The sequence below is a fragment of the Vulpes vulpes genome, chromosome 14 (genome assembly GCF_048418805.1).
Source record: "Vulpes vulpes isolate BD-2025 chromosome 14, VulVul3, whole genome shotgun sequence".
In the NCBI taxonomy this organism is placed as follows: Eukaryota; Metazoa; Chordata; class Mammalia; order Carnivora; family Canidae; genus Vulpes; species Vulpes vulpes.
Genome location: NC_132793.1, coordinates 9,757,191 through 9,780,506, shown reverse-complemented (window position 1 = coordinate 9,780,506; position 23,316 = coordinate 9,757,191). Strand labels below are relative to the sequence as shown.

The 23,316-nt window shown below is 48.0% G+C and overlaps 1 protein-coding gene across 1 annotated transcript; it reads right to left on the bottom strand.

Annotated features, from left to right (window-relative positions):
• Positions 1-2,589: 2,589 nt before the first annotated feature.
• On the bottom strand, positions 2,590-22,033 carry SALL4 (spalt like transcription factor 4). The gene is made up of 4 exons (XM_072735559.1): positions 21,637-22,033; positions 9,113-11,446; positions 7,872-8,152; positions 2,590-4,676 (listed from the first exon to the last, which is right to left on the bottom strand). The coding sequence occupies exons 1-4, from the start codon at positions 21,764-21,766 to the stop codon at positions 4,257-4,259; spliced, it is 3,165 nt and encodes a 1,054-aa protein (XP_072591660.1). The 5' UTR covers positions 21,767-22,033; the 3' UTR covers positions 2,590-4,256.
• Positions 22,034-23,316: the final 1,283 nt, after the last annotated feature.

The window sequence follows — 23,316 nt, the reverse complement described above, 5'->3', positions numbered from 1 at the left end:
TATGAGCTACATTGTCTTCAAGATAAAGGAGCTGCCCACTGCTGGGCATCTCCTGACCCAGGTGACCCCCTCAGTCTCAAGACACTGAATCGAGAGAATCCACCTGACCCAGAGTGGAGACACATTCTGCCTAAAGACAGTGCCGATTTTCTGAGCCAAATGGGAGAAACAAGGGCGGCTATCATACTGAATGCTTCCCATGTCCCTGATGGTTTTCAAACTCGTCTAACTTCACCATAATCCTATAATCCTATAAATCAAATTCTCCCCATTTTGCAGATGAGGTATGAGGTCCTACAAATGACCTTGCCCCAGGGGACCCAGGCTAAGTGTTGACCTGAACTTCCTTCCCAAATGACCAGCCAGTTAGCTCAGGAACCCATCCTTTCCCCTGACCCCTGACTTTGTTTCTGGAAGTTCTATGTATGCAGACATGCATACGTTAGCTTTCCTGTTTGGGCTTAAGCCACCTACCGCGTTGTAAGCAGGTCATATTGCTGTGAGGGCTGCCTTTGAAATGACTGAAGAGCTTCCTGTAAACAGGCAGGCATTTCAATACCTTCCTTGATGCTGTGGTTTTAGCTAAATCGTCACCTGGCTCAACCAGGTGCTGCCAGACATTAACAGGAGGAACCACCATCTTCCCCACACTGCCCTCCCCTTCTGCACAGCTTTTAGGCCAGTTCTGCCGGTCAAACAAGGTAAAAACTCCACCTGGAGAGAGGGGCCAACTCCAACCTTCCCCAGACCCCGTCTGCAAATGCCAACAACCCCATTCAAAGCAATAATTCCTTTCCCAGAAGACGGTCTTCAAACAGGTTCTGGGAGTGCAACCGAAGGCAGAGGGTCAGGGGGAAATATGAAAGTTTATTCTTTTTTTCCTGTTTCATTGAGATACAATTGACAGTTTAAGGTGGAGAAGTTGAGATTCCTTTAAATCTTCCCATCAGGTATTGAAAAACAGCTTTGAATACAGGGAACCCATAAAGGGAAATGCAAAGAGGTAGGCAGGTCTCAAAAACTGAGTTATGACACCTGTACTGCTTATTCTCTATGCTCCTTCAACACAGAGACAAGACTATAGTGGTGTGCTCACATCACAACCTACTGGAGGATTAGCTTCAAAGATTAGCATGGAGAAAAGACGCACCACAGACATAACGCACGCTTATGCCAACAACCGCAAACACATGGGGAAACGTGCATCTTTTTGCCCCAGCAATCCCTCAGATAGGAAGCTACCCTGAGGTTAACTGGGTGGAAGGAAAACGATGCCACAACGATGATCAGAACTAGTTAATACTTTGGGGGAAAGAGGGGTACTGCATAGCAATAGCTGATTAAACATTTTTGTATTATTGCAGATATTTAAAAAGGATGACCAGACCTTGGAAAGACGTCTGAAATACATCCAGAAGATGACACATTAGCTTTCTTACTGAAGTAAAGATCATCCTCATACATTTCAATCCTGATAGAAAACTTCACTGTGGGTTATCAAGTGGGAGAAAGGGTCAGTAGAGATACTTGGCACCAGGGCGTATTGGTTTCGATACTTCCATTTCAATTTATCAGAAGGGCTGGGTTAATCTTGCTTTCACAGTAAACAGAGTGAGCACTTCACACCAATTGTAGAGGAGTTTAGATGCCAAAGGACAGACAACCCTTGGGGCGGGGAGAGAACATCCACCTGCAAAGGACACAGCTATGCAGGCCTCATATCAGGTGCGAACAGAAGCCCTGGCCTTCTCCAGCGTCAGGAGGATCCATGCACAGATCCAGTCGCACCCACATCCTTAAGATTCTCCTAGAGCCTGATGCTGGTGCTTGTCACTGGGTTTGCAAAGAGAAACACAGCAAAAGATAGATAACATGGTACTTCCCCAATGGGACATTAACCTGCCCTTGCCCTTGCATCTCTCCCCAGTACCTTTTCCACCGCCCTCTCAAAGAATCTTCCCTTGGAATAAAGTGCCACATTCTACAGGGTTCTCAGCAGTCCATTCAGAATGAGATGGTAAAGAAATAGTGTCTCTCTGCCCAATGACTCGTACCAGGTCCGGATGGGTAGATATGGGGTAATCTCTGGCATGATAAGCTTTCTGTGGTTACAAGTGAGCACAAGCAAAAGTTCTGTAGCTTGAGTTTACTCTAACAAAACTGTTGTCCTTTTTTTAGGACAAAACAAGTTTTGTTGTCCTTTTATCCTAAAAAAAAGATACCAACCAGCAAGTCGTTATTTGTGTGTGCTTGAGAAATGGGTCCAGCATAGATGTAACCACTTGTGTATCTTAGATTCTAGGACCTGAAGGGTTAGGAGGGCAAATAATAGTTAAAATAAAAATTCTCAGGTTTAGGGATGCCCGGGGGGCTCGGTCAGTTAAGCGCCTGCCTTCAGCTCTGGTCTTGATCCCAGGGCCCTGGGATGGAGCCCCGCACTGAACTCTGCTCAGCTGAAGAACTGCTTCTCCCTCTCCCTCTGCCCCTCCAACCCTGCTTGTGTTCTCGGGTTCTCTCAAATAAAATCTTTAAAAAAAATTATCAGGTTTAGAGCAGAAACGAACCAGAAAAACTTACATACGCGCCTGGTGGGGGAAAGAAAAAAAAAACATCCAAAATTTATTCTCCAACAAGACAGACAGCATCAGCAGGTAAAAACTACAGGGGTTTCTCCACAGATCATACATTCACACGGGCATGATTTGCTTAACAGGGAGAAAGGCTCTGGTGTGTTCTCTGTAACAATATCCACTTCACAGTGTAAACAGGTACTAGCATTGTGTTCTCAACTTACAATTCCAGAAGGAAAGGCACAACATGGCAAAAAAATTTTTGGATCCTAAAGTCAGGTGCAATAACACAGACCAACTTTTGTTAAGTCTTGATCTACTTTTCCACAAAGAAGGAAATTCTCCACTTGGAAATCAAGGTCTTTCTTTCTCCTTCCTTGTTCAACCATCAGAGCATGTTTCATCATTACATATACAAAAAGGGGGCGGGGGGGGCGAGAGTTAAAAAAAAAAAAGAATCATGAAAATATCTTCAACGTCCAGCTGCTCCCACCACACATCAACTCAGGTTTAAGACAGGGCGTCAGAACACTTCAGCGGTCATAAAATAGGAAAATAGACACTATGGCTACAAAAATAAAAAATAAATGAGGTAGATAAATTAAAGCTTTCACACTCATGACTTGCCCGTTCGAACATCGTAGCCTTCATGCAATACTCAAGAACAATCTTCATACTAACTTGGCATAAGCTGCACCAAGGATATTTTTTTGTACAAAGTAGTATGTGAACCTGTAAGAAATATGCCCTTTCCGTGAGTTTCTTCAAGAAGGAAAACCCAGGTCTTTGATCGAGTAGGCACTGGCGAACCAAATTAAGTCACCTGAGGGTCCCTGCTTAGGTGCCTAGCCCTCCTGGTGGCTCAGGAAGGAGGCATCTGGAAAGCATAGGGAGTACATTGGCACTCTTGGGGCTCCAAATGAACTCTATTTAAATAAGCAGCAACACACATTGACTCCCTAAGGACTAAACCAGTCCATTTGAGGGTATCCTACCTAAGGTCCCAAGGTTGAAGGAATTTTGTAATTCTACAACCTTAAAGAAAAAAAAAAAAAGTACATTCAGGAACAAAAAAAAAAAAAGGAAGGATGGGTACAGGGATGGGGGGGGGGGTGTCATACGAAACAGGTCCCTAAACAGATGCCAGATCTTGTCCATGTACCCGCATACAGTCACCAGGGAAGTATACAGTACCCCCTCCCCCAATTAGGCTAACAGTTGTCTTGTCCATTGTAGTTCAGTAAGTTCCAACTTGGAATAGGAGGATAGTCTTTGGAAATAGTTACTCTTGGTTGTACAAAGGTTTTATGTATACAGTTTGTCGCAAGTAACAACGCTACTTTGCAGGACCCGCTTCTTTCCAAAATTAATGGAAAAAAAAAATTCTAGTCTGTATATGTTTTAGTATTTTTTGTTTTTTTCTTTTTCAATTTTTTTCTTTTTTCAATTTCTTTTCTCTTTTTTGATTTTTTTCGATTTTTTCAATTTTTTTTTTTTTTTTTTTTTGCAAAGCAGCATAACAACATCTGATTGTAGGACTTGCCTGAGGTTGTGATCACAACTGTAAACATCATTTGCACATCAGTAAGAAAAACAGGAGGAGATGGGTTCTTTTAACAAGGAAAAAAAAAAAAGTAGTAGAGTTCTAGAGGTCATTCTGCCTGCATTTCTCCCTCGACAAAGAGCTTAGCTGACTGCAATCTTATTTTCTTCGAGGAAGTGAGGGAATTGGTGTTTGGGGACGCTGTCGGCAGCACCTGGTTTTTCCACTTCAGCACTGATGGCAGACTGGGAGCCATCCATCTTGGAGATAGTGGTGTTGTTCACAATGGAGCTGGCCCCCAGGGAGACTGGGAGGGTAGGAATCCCCCCACTCTGGATCACAGAGATCTCATTGGTCTTCATGGCCAGACCTCCATTGAGCATGGTGGTGTACTGGTTCCACACGACAGGGTCCATGTTCACCGAAGGGGCCAAGATTTCCTTTGGAAACATCTCAGGGACTCTCTTCCCATCAGTTCCTAACAGAGCCATGGTGTTCTCGATGGCCAGCTTCCTCCCACGGCGTGCCGAGCTATTGTTCGCCCCATGCGTCATATAGTGGACCTATGGGGGATAGGAACAGAAAAGTTTCCACCAAAACAGAGATGTGATAGCGTGCACGTGGGCAAGCCAGTCTGTCTGCATAGGAGTTTGAACATTAAAAAAAAAATCCAGATACCTGTTCTCTTGTGGGGGGAGGGGGGGGCGGAAAATCAGATGATTTGGCAACAATGGGCCCACATTCCTGCCTAGAGGCAAGTTAAGACAACCAAGGCAGGGACATTTGCTCCAATTCTGTCCCCATCCCACTGTTCACGTAAGCAAAATTACAGGAACACTTACTATGCACCAGCCATTCTCAAGCGCTGGGGTTAAAATTTGTGAATAATAAACCTACGCAGGTAATAACATTGTACAGAACTTAACACATAAACACACACTGAGTACAAATACAATGGGAAGGGGGGATCCCTGGGTGGCTCAGCGGTTTAGCGCCTGCCTTTGGCCCAGGACGTGATCCTGGAGTCCCGGGATCAAGTCCCACATCAGGCTCCCAGCATGGAGCCTTCTCCCTCTGCCTGTGTCTCTGCCTCTGCCTCTCTCTCTCTCTCTGTGTGTGTGTGTGTTTCTCATGAATAAATAAATAAAATCTTTTTTAAAAAACTGGAAAATAGAAAAAGAACAAGTTAAAAAAAAAAAAAAAACAATGGGAAAACCTATAAGATCAGTAGGTTGCACCCATGTCAATACCCTGGTTATTATTTACATTCCAGTTTTGCAAAATCCTACCACTGGGGGATACTGGGCAAAGTATGGGAGGATCTAATAATTCTCACTGCACGGGAGTCCACAATTACCTGAATAAAAACTTGAGTTAATGAAATAACCTTTGGGGTACCTGGGTAGCTTAGTTAAGTGCCTGCCTTCAACTCAAGTCATGATCCTAGGGTCCTGGGATGGAGCCCCACATTGGGCTTCCTTGCTCAGTGGGGATCCTGGTTCTCCTTCTCCCTCTGCCACCAACCCCCTTGTGCTCTCTCTCTGAAATAAAATCCTTAAAAAAAAAAAAAAAAAAAGTAATCTTTGAACAAAACAGACACTGCCCTGATGGAGCTGACCTACCAAATACACAGTAGGTCAATGATCGTAATCACCACCACAGAGGTCATGGGGAATGAATGCTAAGTTATTCTAGGGTGGTAGACAAGTCAAGAGCTCTTCTGATGATAAGTCCTACTACCTATTGCTCCTTCTACTTGGCCTTTTCTTTTTTAAGATTTTATTTATCTAAAAGAACACAAGCAGGGGGAGGGGTGGGGGGAGAAGCAGACTCCTCATTGAGCTGGGAGCCTGACTTGGGGCTTGATTCCAGGACCTCAAGATCATGACTTGAGCTGAAGGCAGATGCCCAACTCACTGAGCCACCCAGGTGCTCCCTTGGCCTCCCTTCTAGAATTATTTTCCTAGTCTAGCTTTTGAGTTTCTAAATCCCTTTCAACTTTTAAAGCGAGCTGGAAAATGTGGTGGGTGTTACGTTTCTCAAGTAACCTAATTTCAATCCACAGGATGACACCTTGAGAAGTTAGCTGTTGTCTTGCCAGTGGGCTCTGACATAACTTGCTCTTAATTGCTATAAGTGGTTAAGATGTTACAGGCTTAACTTGAAGTGCTTTACTAATACAATTCATTTAATCTCCTGGACAACTCTGAAGTTGTTGCTACCATTATCCCCGTGACTGGGAAACCAAACCATAAGGAGCCATCTGCCCAAAGCCATGTGTGCAGCAAAAGAAGCTCCAGGGACACCTGGGTGGCTCAGCGGTTGAGCATCTGCTTTTGGCTCAGGGTGTGATCCAGGGGTTCTGGAATCGGGTCCTGCATAAGACTCCCCATAGGGAGCCAGCTTCTCCCTCTGCCTGTGTCCCTGCCTTCTCTCTATGTCTCTCATGAATAAAATAAAATCTTAAAAAAAAAAAAGAGCTCCAGACCTTCCCTGGATTGATCCCAGGGACCGGGAACTAATTTAGTTGGTACCAGAGATTAAGTTACTCCATGCTCCTTCCCTGACATGTTCGCCAACTAAAAAGTTAAAAAGAATATACCTTGTTTTTGAAGTATGTTTAACTTTTTAAATGATAGACAGTCTTATAGGTCAACTTCAAGAAGTTTTAACCTTTATTTTGAGCCACAAGAATTCAACTCAACTATTCTACTCCTGCAGAGAAGTGGAGAAGAGGGGATCCCTGGGTGGCTCAGAGGTTTGGCGCCTGCCTTTGGCCCAGGATGCGGATCCTGGGGTCCCGGGGATGGAGTCCCGTCCGTGTCGGGCTCCCGGCATGGAGCCTGCTTCTCCTCTGCCTGTGTCTCTGCCTCTTTCTCTCTCTCATGAATAAATAAAGAAATAAATCTTTAAAAAAAAAAAAGTGGAAAAGAGATATAGAGAACATCTCATGTAAACCACAGGCAGGACTAGAAGGAAAACCCGAGGTCCCCAATGCTTTGTTCTTATACAGGCCGCTGTCATTCCTGATATGGGCAAGTCTCCTCCCCATCTCTCTGGTAAAATCTTAGGTGGAATCTAACAATAGATAGAGGCCATTCTCTGGAAGGACCTAGCGGCTGGGTTTTAAAAGCACAGCTGATAACCTGGAGGCTCTTTTCTTTAACTCCTTGAGTACGGCTATCCTATACATGTCTAACTCATGGTATTTAGTTCAGCCTAGCAGGCTAAGAAAACAGGTACCAACATACAGGGTGGTCACCAAGTGCGGAGGCAAACACAAATCCAACGGTGAGTTGTCAATACTGTCACCCCACATGACATTTATCATCTGTTTCCAGACTGGATTTTACCTATCCACAGAATTATTGTTGAGAGGTTACGGTCGGCCCCAATATTGGAGGGAAAACTACCCTTCGTGTAACTACTTTATACTAGGATACAGGAGCATCCAATAGACCATGTGCCCCATTCCTACAGAGCAGTATTTGCAAAATGTGTCACTATTTCAGGTGCTGCTAAGATTAGGGGAAAAATTATCAATTTCATTATATTATCAATTTCATCAGACACTGTCAGTAAGAAGTATCTCAACTCAGAGACACAGTGATAGGAGAAAACATGCATATTTTCGAGAGCCAGCCGTGGGATGTGACTATACAGCATCCCGTTGGTCTCCATGGAAAATTCATCATAGATGGATTCACACCAGTAAGGACACCTAGCCCCATCCCCACTGAGAGCCTGAAGAGACTCACCTTCAAGTTGCCTTTGGTGGTAAAAGCTCGCCCACATATGTTACACACGAAAGGCTTCTCCCCAGTGTGAGTCCGCTCGTGAATTTGAAGAGCGCTCGCCGAGGAGAAATTCTTCCCACACCGTGTGCAGCCGTGTTGTTTGGCCTGTCGGCGTGGCTGGGCCGTTAGCAAAGGTGTCATGCCTGGGGACATGGTCGCAGGTCCAACAAACGCACCAGGGACTTCGACTTTGACATAGGTTGGCTGGGCTCGGATAAATGCTGATGGCAGACTGCTACGACCTGGTATCCAGAGAAAAGAAACCCCAAACCTTTATCATCCCATACTCCATCCGTCTCAAACCAAAAAAGCGCTCTGACTGAGGACAACTGCCTACCGAGAGCCTAGGAAGAGGTTTGGGGAAATGTGTACTTTGGAGGCAGCTTTCCTCTTGAGCCTATTGACCTGCCCATTGAGTAACGACTCAAATACTTTGAAAAACTCACCATTTTGGTGTAGAGATATAGGCAACACCACAACCACTGAAATTCAAGTTCCTGCATGAACAGTTCATCTTTAAGGGATGCCTGGCTAGCTCAGTTGGTGGAGCATGTGACTCTTTATCTCAGGGTTGTGGGTTCAAGCCCCATGTTGGGTGTAGAGTTTACTTAAAATACATAAAAACTATTTATAAAAAGTTATCTTTCAAGTATGCCGGGACACCAGCCTTATTTCATTCTACGATGCAGCATTTCACCATTAATGCTATCAACTGGTATCCCACAATTTATATGTGCATTTAAAATGGATTCTCCTCCTCATACTGCCCCCCACCCCGTTCCCCCGCCAAAAGTTATTAATCTATGAACCTTAGGTTAGGGAGTGGGACCTCAGACTCAAGGAACTATGGCTTATCTCAGTTGGCCAAACAGCAGTGCCCACTTTCTCAAACATTCTCCTTACTGGATCATTTCCTTCAGATTACCCAATGTCTCCCTGGGGCTCAAACACGAAAGTTAAGAACCAACAAGTGTGCTGTCCATACCCAATTTGCATTAACCACCATAAATAAAAGGACATCATTAGTGCTAGGACAGAGGTAGTTCTAATTCCCCTCTACCCAGAAGTACAGAGAGGCTAACTGTCCTACAAAGGAGCTGCTTTGCATACATCATACTGTCCATTTGCCAAGTTCAACCCAGGTGCCTCTTGGATGACCTTGTGCCCAAAATGGACCTAAGTTAAATCCAAAGCTCTATCACCTTCCATCTCAGTGCGGCTGTTCTCGGAGCTGTCTGCTTTGCCACCAGCATCAGGAGACCTGGACTTGATGCTCTCTGCCTGGCTATTGGCCGGGGACAGGGCCTGGAAGGACGCGGTCTCCAGCACATCTGGACTTCGGCTCTGGTACTCCTGGTCCCCCATCACCGAGGACGACGAGTCGTTGGTCAAGCCATCGCTCTCCACCGAGCCGTTTTCTCTGCTGCTCTGCCGCTGCAGGACAAGAGGAGCAGGACCCACCTTCCCCGGGGCATCTAGGGCGGCCGTCACGGCGAACCCGAGAGTGGGGGATGCCGAGTGGACGCTGGGAAGCGGCACGGGGACCTTCAGGGAGCTGCCCGAAGCGTCCTGGGGACCCAGCTCGTCCACGTCAATGCTCTCGATGACGTCATCGTGACAGGTGGCACCCGCGCTGCCATTTTCACTGACCATCGCGGCCTCGGGACCCGCAAAGTCACAGGGGTTCTCGGGCAGAGGCGTGTTGGGAATCTGGCCGCCCATGTGCATCCGGATGTGCTGCTGCAGCAGGACCGCGTTCGTAAACTTCTTCTGGCAGATGGGGCACGAGTGCTGCGTCTTTATGGACGTGTTGGTCCGGTGAACCCCGAGGTGCGTCTTCAGGTTGCCCTTGGTGGAGAAGGCCCGACCACAGATCTTGCACTGGAACGGCCTCTCCCCGGTGTGGGTGCGGTAATGCATCTTGAGGGAGCTTTGGCAGCTCAAGACCCGGTGGCAAATGAGACATTCGTTGGGGTCGGTGGTGGCCTTGTCGATGTTCTCCACCAGCTGCTGTAATTTCAGGGTCTCTGACCCCGGCTCGGGGGTCCCACTCCCTTGGAAGCCACCAACCCTCGGGGAAGTGTGGTTTGGCCCCCCCCCAGACAGTAGGGATCCATCCTCACTTTCTGGGGAAGGCCCGGGCTGCAGGTCGTTGGGCAGAGGGCCGCCCAGGAGGTCCTTGGGGTTAGTCCCTGAAGAGAGATTCTGAGGTAGCCCTAGACCGGGGGTCCCTGTTACAAGGACAGGTTTGCTGTCTAAAGAGAGACTCGATTCATCTACGGGGACGGGTACAGAGAGTGCATAGGGAATGCCATTGCCTGCCGTCATTTTGTCGTGGAACTCGGCAAAGAGCTGGGGGTTGGCCTTCACCTGGGGATGTCGATGAAAGTGCACCTTGAGGTTGCCCTTGGTGGTGAACCGGTGGCCACAGACAGAGCACACGAAGGGTCTCTCTCCGGTATGGGAGCGGAGGTGGATCTGCAGGGAGCTATCGGTCCCAAAAACCTTGCTACAGTACTTACACTTGTGCTTGCAGAGGATGGCCTCGTCTTTGGGTTTGGCCTCCACCGGGGACACGTTCGGTGGCTTCCCCTTCCCTTTCTTGGACGGGTCTAGCGCCACGGTGGAGAAAGGGCTCTGGAAGAGCACAGAGCCTGGGGCCTGAGGTAGCAAAGCACCGGGAAGGCGCGACATGACGTTCGGCAGCACCCTCGTCCCGTCGGGCTTCAGGGCGAAGGACGCCAGCCCCTGGGAGCTGGCGGTGGAAGGGATGTTTGCGTGAGGTAGCTTGGCTGGTTTCAAGGCGTCCAGAGACAGGCCCTGGCTGCCGGCTTTCTGGCTGAGCAAGGCCACAGCCGCAGAAACCTGCTGGGACATGTGGCTGCCCAGGGTCTTGAGGGTGTCCGCTCCCGCCACGCCCGAGTGGAGGGCGTGCGAGGCCCACATGTTCACCTGCACGCGGATCTGCTCGGTGAGCTGGATCTGCTGCAGCTGCTGCTGCTGCAGGCACAGGATCTGCTCCAGGACCCACGGGATGCTGCTGGCGCCGGGCACGGGGGCTGGCGGCGCCTCGGCGCTGCGCTGGTTCACCGCCACCTTGGTGCCCCGCAGTGCTTGCAGAGTGACGTTAGTGTTGGCCACTTTGCCTTTGGGTAGATAGCTTATGTCCTGGGACGCGGTGGGCAGGGCGGTCTCGGCCTTCAGGTACACGACAGACTCGGCACCCAGCTTCTCCTTCAGCTCCCCCGAGCCGCCGCCATCCTCCCTGTGACCCTCCTTACCGCCTGGGCTGTGCGGCGGGTGGCCGAGCGCGGCCCCGGGGAACTCCTCCGGAGGCACCGGCCCCTCGCTGTCGTTCATGATGAGCACCGGTGGGGTTTTAGTGCAATTTTTCTTATGTTCTAAGAACTCCGAGAAGCTGAAAAACTCTGCACAGCATTTCTCACAGATGTGAGTCTCCTCCCGACGAGTCCTCTTTGCAGTCATTCCATCCCTGTTGGCTTCACTGCCGGTCCCCGGGTGGTTCATTGGAGCACCTGGGACAAGAGAGGAAAAGCTAAGAATGGTGCCCAAGAAGGGGCGGGGGGAGGGGGGCGGTTTCTAGGCAAGAACCACAACTTCACAACCTGTGTCCTAACAGGGAGAAGACTGTCAGAGGGACCCAGGCATCCGAAAGGACTGACTGAACCAACCACTTGTGTTGTGGGTTGAACTGTGTCCCCCGCAAAAGACACCCAAGTCCTTATACTCAGCACCTGTGCATGTGAACTTATTCGGAACAGGATCTTTGCAAATGTAATTGGGAGGGTCCCTAACCCAACGCCTGATGTTCTTAAAGGGACAGGGAAAGGACAGATGGAACAAGTAAGGCCCTATGAAGGAACCTGGTGGCCGGAAGCCAGGAGTGCCAGAAGCCAACAGGAGATAGAAAGGAGGCTTGGAATGGTTTCTTCCTCAGTTTCCAGAAGGAACCATCCCCGCCGACACCTCAATTTCACATGTCTGGCCTCCAGAACCATTAGCCTCAATCTGTTGTCTTAAGTCATTCGATTTGTAGCAATTTGTTACAGAAACCCTAGGAAATCCTACAATTTATTATTATTTAAATAATCCCCTTGGAGCTCTGCACCCCACTCAGAGTGAGCCTGCAAAGGCCAATGGGTCTCACGCAGTGACTATAAATAATGGAAACCTGCTCAAATATGGCCGATCATCCCCATCTTGGGGCCACTGAAAGCGAAACTGCTGTAAATCACTCAGTGTCAACGAGGGCACCTTCCCACTTTCAAGGTGCCAACAATCATGACAGCAGTGCCAAATTCCCTGAAAACACGGAGACCAGCACACGGGGCACATGCACACAGGAAGGCCAAGTGGATGCTCCTAGGAATATTCTCCCATGAGGCACAGACAAAAGGAAAGATTTTATGTTCTAGGAAGGCCGTGACTAAAGACTTTGATGACCTTACAGATCACGCAACAACTAGAGAAATGCCTTAATAGTCAGGACACTAAAAGGGTTTAATAAACCATTATGTCAAGAGAGAAGCCCGAGAATGGAAAGAGGGGATGGGAACGATGGGCTTCATTCTTCTCCCTGTACTTGCAACGTCGACTACTGTTATTTATCCGAAATGAAATATACAAAAACCAAACATATCCCTATTCTGGGCAGTTACATCCCTAAAAAGGATTAGTCCATGGATTCCTTTTGTAATTAAGTCCTATTCCCTTCAGGGTTAATGTTAACAGGCACATTAAAATGCCCATCTTGCTGTGGCTTTATCCAGACGCCTGGGTCCCGAAAGCAAAAAAAGCTGGGGGAAGAGCCTCTCTAAGCTACTTTATTGCTCTCATTTCCTGGCTATCCGATTATACATACACTCCCCCACTAAGAAGTCACAGAGGTATGCCTCGGAGTCAGCAACGCTTGGCGTATGCTCTAAACCACACAGATAATTGCACAAGTACACAAAGACCCATGTAAGAAGGGTTATTTTTTGTGGGTGTTTTTTTTTTTTTTAACAGAAATTTTTCTAGCAGCTGTCAATTTTGATTCACTCACACAGCAAAAGTGACATATAACTTCTGTATGCCCCAACATGGAGAGAGTTAGGTGAAAGATGACCAATTTTTGTTTAAAATAAAACCTGTGTGAAACGTACGAATGCATGGGAAAAGGCCAAGAAAGATACACATCACTTTTAAGAAATCATTACTTTTAAAAGCAAACTAATATAGTTTGCCTCTCAACTCCTTGGGGGACTGTTACTCCCTAAAACTATGGGGTTTTGACAGAAGAGTCCAGAGTATGGGGAAAGAACAGATCTTGGAAAAGGAAAGTGTATTTTTCTTGAGAAGATCTGTAGATTTCGGAGTTTCAAAAAGTGGTTCTTCAAAATTTATGTTAAGGTGGCCTACATGAAGTTTTGTAAGGTGTGTTTGGGTTAGGGGTGGGCCAGGGAGAAGAGCCAACAGCTAGCTACAAACAGGTCTGGCCTGCCAGGGTAGGGAAAGCAGGTTAGGGTTATTCCAGCACTTACCTGTCAACAACAGGTCTGATATGGTAGCCCTACCCTTCAGAATTTGCCTGAAACATCCATAATCATGAAAGCCTCATAAGGTAGCTATGCCTGGGTTAAGTCAAGTGATTCAGTTAACTGTGTCAGGGCACCTGAGTGGCTCCGTTAAGTGTCTGTCTTCGGCTCGGGTCACGAACCCCGGGGGGGGGGGGGGGACCGGGTAATGGATTAAGCCCAGCAACTGGGCTCCCTGCTCAGTGGGGAATCTGCTTCTCCCTCTCCCTCTGTGTGCTCACTTGCTTGCTCTCAAATAAATAAATAAATCTTAAAAAACAACAAATGTGTCAAGTGCCTACTAATGTGCCTGACACCATCCTGGATGGGATCTGGGCAAAGTGCAGATATGCAGGTGCTCAGGAAAGAGTTTCTCTACATCTTCTATCTCTAACGGCTCAAATGGTTAGCTGGGCAAACAGAACAAAGCTTATAAAAATGGTCACTGAATGCCTAACTCATTTCCTAATACTTCCCACCTCCTACTGTGCCCAAACCAGGGGAGATAGGGACCCAATGGTGAAAAGATGACCCTAGTACTACTGTCTGTAGTTCCGACTAGGGACCTCTTGGTACCTCATACTGTATTCATCCAATCGATTCGATATCAGCTCCATTTACAGATGAGAAAAACAAATTCAGGTATCATGACTTGCCCAAGGTAGCACAATTAAAAAATAGTTATAATTTCTGAATTCTTACTATGTGCCAGGTATAATTCTGAACAATTCATAGGTTATAACTCTATGAGGTAGGGGCTATTATTGTTTTACCAAGAGGGGAACTCTTGGTAATACCAAGGGAATACAACTGATAAACTGCAGGGCAAGGGGGCACTTGGGTGGCTCAGTGGTTGAGTGTCTGCCTTTGGCTCAGGGAGTGATCTTGGGGTCCTGGGATCCAGTCCCACATCAGGCTCCCCACAGGAAGCCTGCTTCTCCCCTAGGCCTAGGTCTCTCCCTGTCATGAATAAGTAATAAAGTCTTAAACAAAAAACCCCTGCAGGGTCAATATTAAAACCCAGGCTTGGGACACCCAGATCCTCCCTCCTTCCTACCATAATGTTTTTTCTGTTAACACTGCAACTATCTTTCCTCTCAAAGACACACCAAGGACCACAGAAAAGCCTGAGGGGTTGAGTTGGCAAGGAAGGTGGGGCACCTGGGTGGCTCAGGGTTTGAGCCTTTGGTCATGATCCTGGGGCCCTGGGATGAGTCCCTCATTGGGCTCCCACAGGGAGCCTGCTTCTCCCTCTGCCTGTGTCTCTACTTCTCTCTCTGTCTCTTATGAATAAATAAACTAAATCTTAAAAAAAAAAAACAACAAAGTTCAATAGGTAAGTACACCTCTTTCCTTGCAGTCCTAATACTGTTCCCAGTTACAGTTCAAGAATCAACTTAAAAATATTTGTCAATTCCCAGAATATAAGATCTATCCCTACACTTTCCCAGTACTTGAAATGAGGTGTTAGAGTGGGTGTTATGGGGCACTCTTTCTGGAAAAGCAATTCTGGCAACTATGTATCAGGAACTTCAAAAAGTAGAACTTTTGAACAAGTTCCTCTTGGGAGGGAAATACACACTATTGGTAGGTGCCTACAAAGAGATACAGCTCCTTCTGAGCACTGTGGCTACATCACCAGGTTAATGCAGTTCTCCTTTGACCCTTGTTGGGAATTTACTGTATGAAATACAGGGACGCATTTCTCATATTAACAAACAGCAAACTCTGGTCAAGCTGTAAGGTTCAGGTTAAATACATCAGGGTACAGAAAAAAAGGAGACTACAAAAACCAAGCAGATCTAGGTTACATGTGCTGCTCTAGAGGACAACTGCCCAGGATTTATTTCAAGAGGAAGAAGAGAAGGGGCTGTCTATCTGTGGTCCCATCTGTGTTTGTGGATAAAGATATAAATATGTACGGGGAAAATTTCCGTCTAAAGTAAGAGAAACTACTGGTGGGCTCTAGCTCTTGGGAGCGTTAAGGCCACAGACTGAGATGTAAGAGAAAACTTCAAAAGTATCCACTTTTGTACTATGGTTTCTTTTTCATTAGCATGTTGAAGCCCTTGGACTCCACCATTTTAACTTCTGGAAATCTCCAATAAAGTCCATGCAAGAATGCCCATTCCACTGTCAGGAACACCACCACCACCACCACCCTCCACAAACAACAAAGCACATGCTATTGCACCCTTAACCCACTCATCTCTGCAGCCACGTAATCAAGCCAGCGTCCTCGGCCCCAATTTGTCATCGTGGAAACTGAGGCTCAGGAATAATTAAGTGGCTCAAGGTAACAAGCTGCTAACTAGAAAAAGATTGGGGATTGTATTCTTAAGTACTATCTAGAGGGGCACTACAACTTGGTGGACTCATTTGGTTTCCTCTAGAACAGAGTTTCTCAAACTTTATTTCATGCTTCTAGGGAGGGTTCTAAAGCTTTGTTTTCCTAACTACCGGCCCCCTCCTTGAAACTTTAATACCACAAATATGTCTGTGTTTATATGTTATGCACTGCGGTCCTTCGGAAGGCTACAATCCACACTTACCAAGTTTTCTGTCCCTGCTCCCTCAAAAAATGTTTACCCCCTTGGGGACAATATTCCTTCATTGAAAGCAGGTTCTAAACTAGCATTCTTTAACTGTAGTCCATGAAATTAGATAAGGAAAAAAAAAAAAAAAAGATCTTTGTTTTCACTAATCCAAACTAAAATTTAACATTTCTTTTCATTACAAATGTAGGAAACACCCCACGGTGTTATTTGTAGAAAAAGCAGATCTTTTCATAGGATGTGAATGCTGTTACATTACCGGGAATTCTGGGTCACCTGACCAGCTGTGCTAATCTTATTTAATGTCTTCATAAAGAAGCATGTTATTATATTGTAAATGCTTTGGGTTTTGATAACCATTGCAAATGCAGTTTACTTCCTTGGCATTTTCTGTGTATTTTTTGCTTTTAAAAAAAATACATTCTGTTGAGAAGGAATCTATGGCACAAAAAAGGTTAAGCCCTCGGCACTAGAAGGATCTAACAGTTTCCAAGAGTGATTTACAACCTGAATACCAGCTTGCCTTCACTGTATACACAGGCTGGCCTCTTCTGTAGCCTGGATGCAAAGCCAGCAACATCCCACTTGAGTCTTAAAACAGCGGCAGCTCTGAATGCATGTGCAGTAAAACGTACTTCTACATCCAGACCACCGCTGGCAAATACCGAAGCCTTATTTGCCCGAGAGTAAGAGGACTGAGTTATGAACAATTGCCTGCTCTGCTTAAGTTAACCCTTCCCGAAAGGAAAAAGCAAAGTTCAGAGAGATTACCCGGCAACTAGTTCTCCCATCTTTCCACCCCACCCCCACTCCGAATTTTAGGAATGTTATCTCTCAGCATCTAGTTATCCAATAAGTTGGAAGAATGCAGTAAACCCAGCAGGGGTCTTAGATTCAATCACTGCCAAATGGATAGAAAATACTTACTATTGTATAGAAGAAAAGCTCATCTACTAGAAGCCAATCAAATTCTGGAGACCCGAAAATGCTTAAAAAATAAAACCTGTATAATCTTGAGAAAAGCATTATGACTCAAGCTTATCTCCCTCCCCATTTCTATATTAAAAGAATCACAATGAGTAGATTATCTAAAGTATACAATATCTTCAACCCTCCCCCACCCACAGGATAATTGCTTACCAAAAAACAAAAGTAAAAGATTTCCTTTGAACCAGCTAAAAGAAAGCTCCCATTTACCGGTTTAATTTTACATCTCAATTCAGCAATCCGAGAAACACTTAAGTAACAAGGCTTTAACTCAATTCATACATGGCAAATTAGAGCTATAATTAAGTTCTACTTAATTAAGAGCTAAAAACTTGTTCCAAACAGTCTTGGATCAAAATTCAGGGACTCTGCTGAAAAGGAAGAACAGTAAAAGAATCAAAGAAGGTTGTAACAGCTGTTAATGTGTCTTGAGTTCTGCTATTTACATTAAGAGATGGGTCCCATTTTCCTTCAACTGGGGCTCATCTTTTAAGCAAACTTGTAAACTCCATGCAGGCAGGGACTTTTGTCAGTCCCTTCTACAGAGTCACTCCCAGAACAAAGACTTGACAGTCATGAAATTCACTTGGGAAAAAAAAAAAATAAAGGATGGTGGTTAACTGGAGATGCAGTACTTGTCTGGATTTAGTCTTTTAAAATGGTTTAGATGCTTTCTTTAATGAACCAAAAGTACAACAGGTTAAGGGTTGATGAAAGAGGGAACTTGTTGAACTCTTCCCCATGATTTTTCCAGGGCCGCAAGGCCCAGAGCATGAAATGCAAACACCGTTTTATTTCCAACTCTCTTCCTAAAGACCTCTTAAATGTAAGGTCCCAAAAGCACATCTCAGATGTTAAAAGGGAGAAGAGATCGTCAAATTCGACCAGCTAAACACTCATCATGGCTCCTTCAAAGGAACTGATGGAAAATCCCATCTCATAACCAACCAGAGTCAGATCATGATAAACAGCTCCTTGGATTCAAAGCACAGCTAAAAATCAACCATGAGCAAGGCATTTTCAACCCGGAGCTACTGTTTACTCTAAAATGAGTACAAATGAGAGTTAAAGATAATGTACCTGAGGTCCCACCCTGGTGTCCGGCACTTACTTAGGCTACAGTTTAAAAACTGCAGAATCATCTCAATTAGCAGTTCAGAACTCTCTTGACACAAATAAAACCGAAAACATTGTTATTTTGAACAAAACTAATTACTGATCCCGTTGCCAGCACACAGTGGGTCTTCTGCAGTTGAAATGATCTGAACAGGGGTCTCTACCTCCTTTTGTATAAAGGAAAAATCCAAAAGCTCAAGAGTAATTGGACAGGTCTCAAAGTTACACAGCTGAAAGTCATACAATCAGACTGGAATGCACATCTCTAAACCTTACCAAAACACTAACTTCATTTAAAAAGAGGAAGTGCGAACTCCATCTCCTGCTCCCAAGATGGCTCCCCACCCCCCCACCCCCACCCCCACCCATGAGGAAGCTACTGGAGGCTGAAATGACCAAGTACCGATGTGTGTAATTCATTTTTAACGGAACAAAGGGGGCTCTGGGCAAGCTGGAGCCCCTTTCTCTATCAGAAACTATGATCGAAACACAGAGGGTCGGCCTGCAACACGCAAGCTACTGTCAACGAGATTTCTACCTCTCCCACAATTAAAATGGGGACTTCCAAGTGCCCTCTTCTCAAAATCCTTATAGCCAGGGGAGGTCATTTCAGTTTAGAAACTGGGGCGAGGCAGTTGTTTGAAACTTGGGGATCTTAATCGTTGATGGTTGTAATCCAGTTTAGCACAAAGGGCATTCGAAACTCTTTTGAGAAAATGCTAATTTCCCCCCATATGTAGCGTGAGTCCAGTGCCCACCTGCAGATTTTTTGATCTGCTAATTGATCTCCAAACTCCACCTTCCTCCCTCAAGAACTGCATTCTTTACAAGTGGATCTCAAATTTGGTTTTGCAAAATAGGTCCGGGCCCAAGTCTTTTAACTTTTTAAAATTGCAGAGGTCTATTATGTATCTATCTATTTATACAGATCTGCCTATATGGATCTTTTTTTTTTTTAAATTTATTTATGATAGTGACACAGAGAGAGAGAGAGAGAGAGAGAGAGAGAGAGAGAGGCAGAGACATAGGCAGAGGGAGAAGCAGGCTCCATGCACCGGGAGCCGACATGGGATTCGATCCCAGGTCTCCAGGATCGGGCCCTGGGCCAAAGGCAGGCGCTAAACCGCTGTGCCACCCAGGGAACCCTGCCTATATGGATCTATGTGTCTCCCTCTACAGCCATATGTACTGAGCATACAGATAGGTACCTACAGACATACACATAGGTACCTACACATAGGTGCTCAGATGAAAAAGGCACTCATTAAACTGCCCGGGGAAACTACCTTCTGTCCCGTGGGGGCACCTGGAGATCCTGCAAACACATTTTAGGATCGAGGAATTCTTGAAAAGAATTCCAGAGAACAGCAGGTACAGCCCGGGCTCGCGCAAGCAAGTGGCTGAAGTTGCCAGGGGCGCCCATCCTGCGCTCGGCATCCCCACCCCGCAGCCCGTCCCACCCATCAGGTGTGAGCCGGTACCTGCGAGGGGACCCGCCTCTCGGCAAAGCGTGTGGCTCCAGGCAGGGCCTCCAGGGGGCGCCCGCGCGCAACTCGGCGGTCGGCTCGGACCCCAGCGATCGATAACGACCCCCCCCCCCCGCCCCCAAATCGCGGAGGGAGCGGAGCGCACCGCCAGGCCGGACAGCCCAAGCCTAGCTCGGGTTAACTGCCAACTCCAAGCCGCGCTCATTGAAGAAGCCGCCCGGTGACACGCTCCCCGCAGAGGTGCCAACCACCACCCAAAGCGCCCCCGGCGTGCGCCCACCAAAAGTGAAGGGGGCTGGAGAATGGGGAGGTCAGAGCAGAACCAGGGGAGGGGTCAGAGCCCGGAGCTCGCCCCTCCTCTTGGGAGGAAGCGGGCGGGCGGAGGGTTAACCCTTTTGTTCCAGGTGGGCCAGGCGACCGAGCCTCTGCACGCTCTCCCCCCACCGCCCCCCCACCCGAGGCACAAAGAGACTCCATCCCCCTGGGACCCCGGGTGCGCGCTGCCCAGCCCATCAGACGCCCCGAAGACGCACAGCCGCCCCTCGTCGAGCCGAGCTCTTTCATTTGCCCTGGAAAAATGTTATTTGCGGGGGGGGGGTGCGTGTGCAAAAAAAAAACAGGGATTTACATTAAACCCATTATAAATTCGGGAAACCCACTACATCCCCAAGAAGGGGGAGGTAGCCCCGAAGCAGCGCCCATCGGAGCGGCGGCTCCGAGCGCCCGGGATTGCAGCGCACACTCCCACGGGCGGCTGAGAAATTAGAAAGCAGGCGGGGAGGGGAGGGAAAGCGACCCACAAGGCCCCAGAGGAGGTTAACAACGCCCCCTCCCCCCACGCGCGGCTAGAAACTTATCAGGCGACAATTTGGCGGGCCGGGGCCGGGGGGGGACCGGGGCGGAGCGGGGGGGCCCGGGGGGGCGCGCGCCCCGCTCCCGCCGCCTCCTCCGCAAGGGGCCGGGGTCCGAGCGCCTCCCCGCCCCGGGAGCCTGCCCCGACCTCCCCGCGCCCCCCGCCGCGCCCCCGGGGCGCGCTTCTGGGCAGCCGGGCGCCCCGGAAAAGCCCCGCAGGATCCCGGGCCGGGCACCCCGCCGCGCGCCCGCGCCCCCGCGCCCCCGGCCCCCGGCCCCGCGCCCCTCCCGCGCGCCGCGGTTATTTTTAGGAAGTCGGAAATCAAAGATGGCTGGAGGTCAGGCCCCGAAAGGTTAGGGCGAAGATCGGCGGGCGGCAGAGCCCAGCGAGGACGGGGAAAAAAAAAAAAAAAAAAAAAAAAAGGCAAAAAAAAAAAAAAAAAAAAAGCTAAAACCTTAATTTTTTTTTTTTTTTTTTTAATGAGCGATCCTGCGCCTTCCCCACGCCAACCCTCTTCGGGGCCTCCAGAGAGCGGGTGGCCCGCACCCCAGCTCCCGGAGGTGGGGAGAGGTCGCGCCCCGTCCCCCCCCCCCCCCGCCCAGCCCGGCCCGGCCCGGCCCTGGAGGGGCGCGTGCAACAGATCGCCCTCCCCCGGGGGGCCCTCCAGGAGCGCGCCCCGTCTCCAGCCTCCCAGAACAGCCCCCCCCAGGGGGGCAGGGAGAAAGGTGGGGAACCCCCGGGGTCTTTCTTTTTAAAAGCGGCGCCAGAGAGGGAGGAGGGGAGCCGAAGTTACAAGTGTGGGGGGGCGGGGGGAGGAGGCTACCAGCGAGGGGAGTGGAACCAATTAAGGGGCGAGGGGCGAGGAGGGAACCTTTCAGGACTTGAGGCGCAGAGAGGGTGGGGGTCAGGCTTACGGGACCTGGGGGCGAAACTTACACAAGAGAGGGAAGCGGTGGAGAGAGAGAGAAAAAAAAAAAAGTGGAATTAACGAGGGGGGGGGCGAGGGTGTCTCGCGCCCCTAGCACGGAGCCCCCCGACCTCGGAGCTGCCAGGACGCGCGCTGCGAGGCGCCGGCCCCCCCGGAGCCCGCGCCCCCAGGGTCCGGCGAGCGCCCGCGCAGCTGCCGCCCCCGCGCGCCCCAGCCCGGCTCACCCGGCTCCCCCGCCGCCGGCGCCGCTGCGGCCGCATCTGCAAACTCCGGGGCCGGCTGCTGCGGGGGCTGCTCGCCCTGGTCCTCCTCCGAGTTGATGTGCTGGGGTTTCGCCTGCTTGCGCCTCGACATGGTGCGAGCATCGGGCCGCCTGGAGAGCCGCGGTGACTTGCCCACTCCGCCACAAATTCCTGGAGTTAGGAAATTTACCCCCCTTCGGCCGGAACGCGCATGTCCCAGTAATTATTATTATCAATAATGCATTGCGATTTATCATGAGCCCTGACAGCTGATTGGCCTGAGTCCAAGACCTCAGAGATCATTTAAATAAGCCCTCATTGATCAGGGAGGGGCGAGGCATTCTGGGCTTTGTAGTCCGGCCCTGCCGGCGACAAAGGCGTGTTCGTCGGGGGAGCGCAACCAATTAGCATCCGGGCTCAGATTGGCTGGATCGTGCACGAAATCGGAGGGGGGGACCCATCCTCGCCCCAGCTATCTGAGTCCTTGGAGAGAAGAATAAAAATAATCGTGTGCTTATTCAAAACCAGGAGCGTCCGCAAAAGTTTTTGGAAGGAGCCTATGGGGTGGCGTTGCTCCAAAAATCACTTTTGGAAGGTTGATATCCGCGCAAGCCGGGGTTGGGAGGTCTTTTCAGTGGAACAGTTTGGCTTGATTTTTACATCTACCAAAAAAAGAAAAACAAAAAACAAAACCAAAAACCCAAAACCAACCAAACAAACAAACAAAAAAAGCACAAAAAAACCTGCAAACAAAAAACTGGGATGTGACCTGTGTCACCTTCCATCTTATTTTTGATTGCGATGCTTCAATGGAATTTCTAGATGTGAACATGGTGGTTGATTTGATTCGACCTTCCCGATCCATCGCAACTCTGCAAGTGGCCTTGGAATTTCCAAATTTTCAGATTATCCTTTTACCATGATTTATTTTCTTTAAATGCTAACTAATAGCCTCTCCCCCCCGCCCCCCAGCCCCAGGATTCATATTCACAAAGGTTGGTTTGTTGTTAAAAGGCGACCTTGGTTTTTGGTTTGGGGGTTTATTTTCCACTCTAAAATGACTGAAACCAAATACTGAAAAGGCAGATTAAAGGCCAGTATAGTCAGAGATAATATCAAAACAGCAAGCAATTGCATTTTTTCCCCCACAAAGCCATAAATGTCTGATAACATCATATTTTATTGCTGAGACAATGCTCTTACATCTCCCATGCAATAGCAATGAGTACTGTTAGAGTATCTGAGTGTCACTAAACTAATCTTTATTGGAATTTTTTGCAATAAAGACTTCATTATGAAAAAGGGGTATAGTTCAGAGTGATTGCATCATCCTGACGCCGGGATACCTGGCATTTTCTAAAATTGTGTATGTATAATATTACATGTATACGCATTGATACAGTAAATCCCTATCTCTAATTCCATTAATTGCCTCGCGCAAGGTAAATGCTCAAAAAATGTCGAATAAATGATGAAATTTTCAGCCTTCTCAGTCTTTGATTGGTGTTTCCATGACGCCTCCGGGCCTGCGTCTTTATTTGGCTTTTACTTCATTGAAAGAGAACTGTAAACCATCCACATTTGTGCCTTGCATTTGCTCCATTAGTTATATATCAAGTTCCCAGCTTGTAAGAGTTTCTTGTAAGCTCATCAGAAATGCAA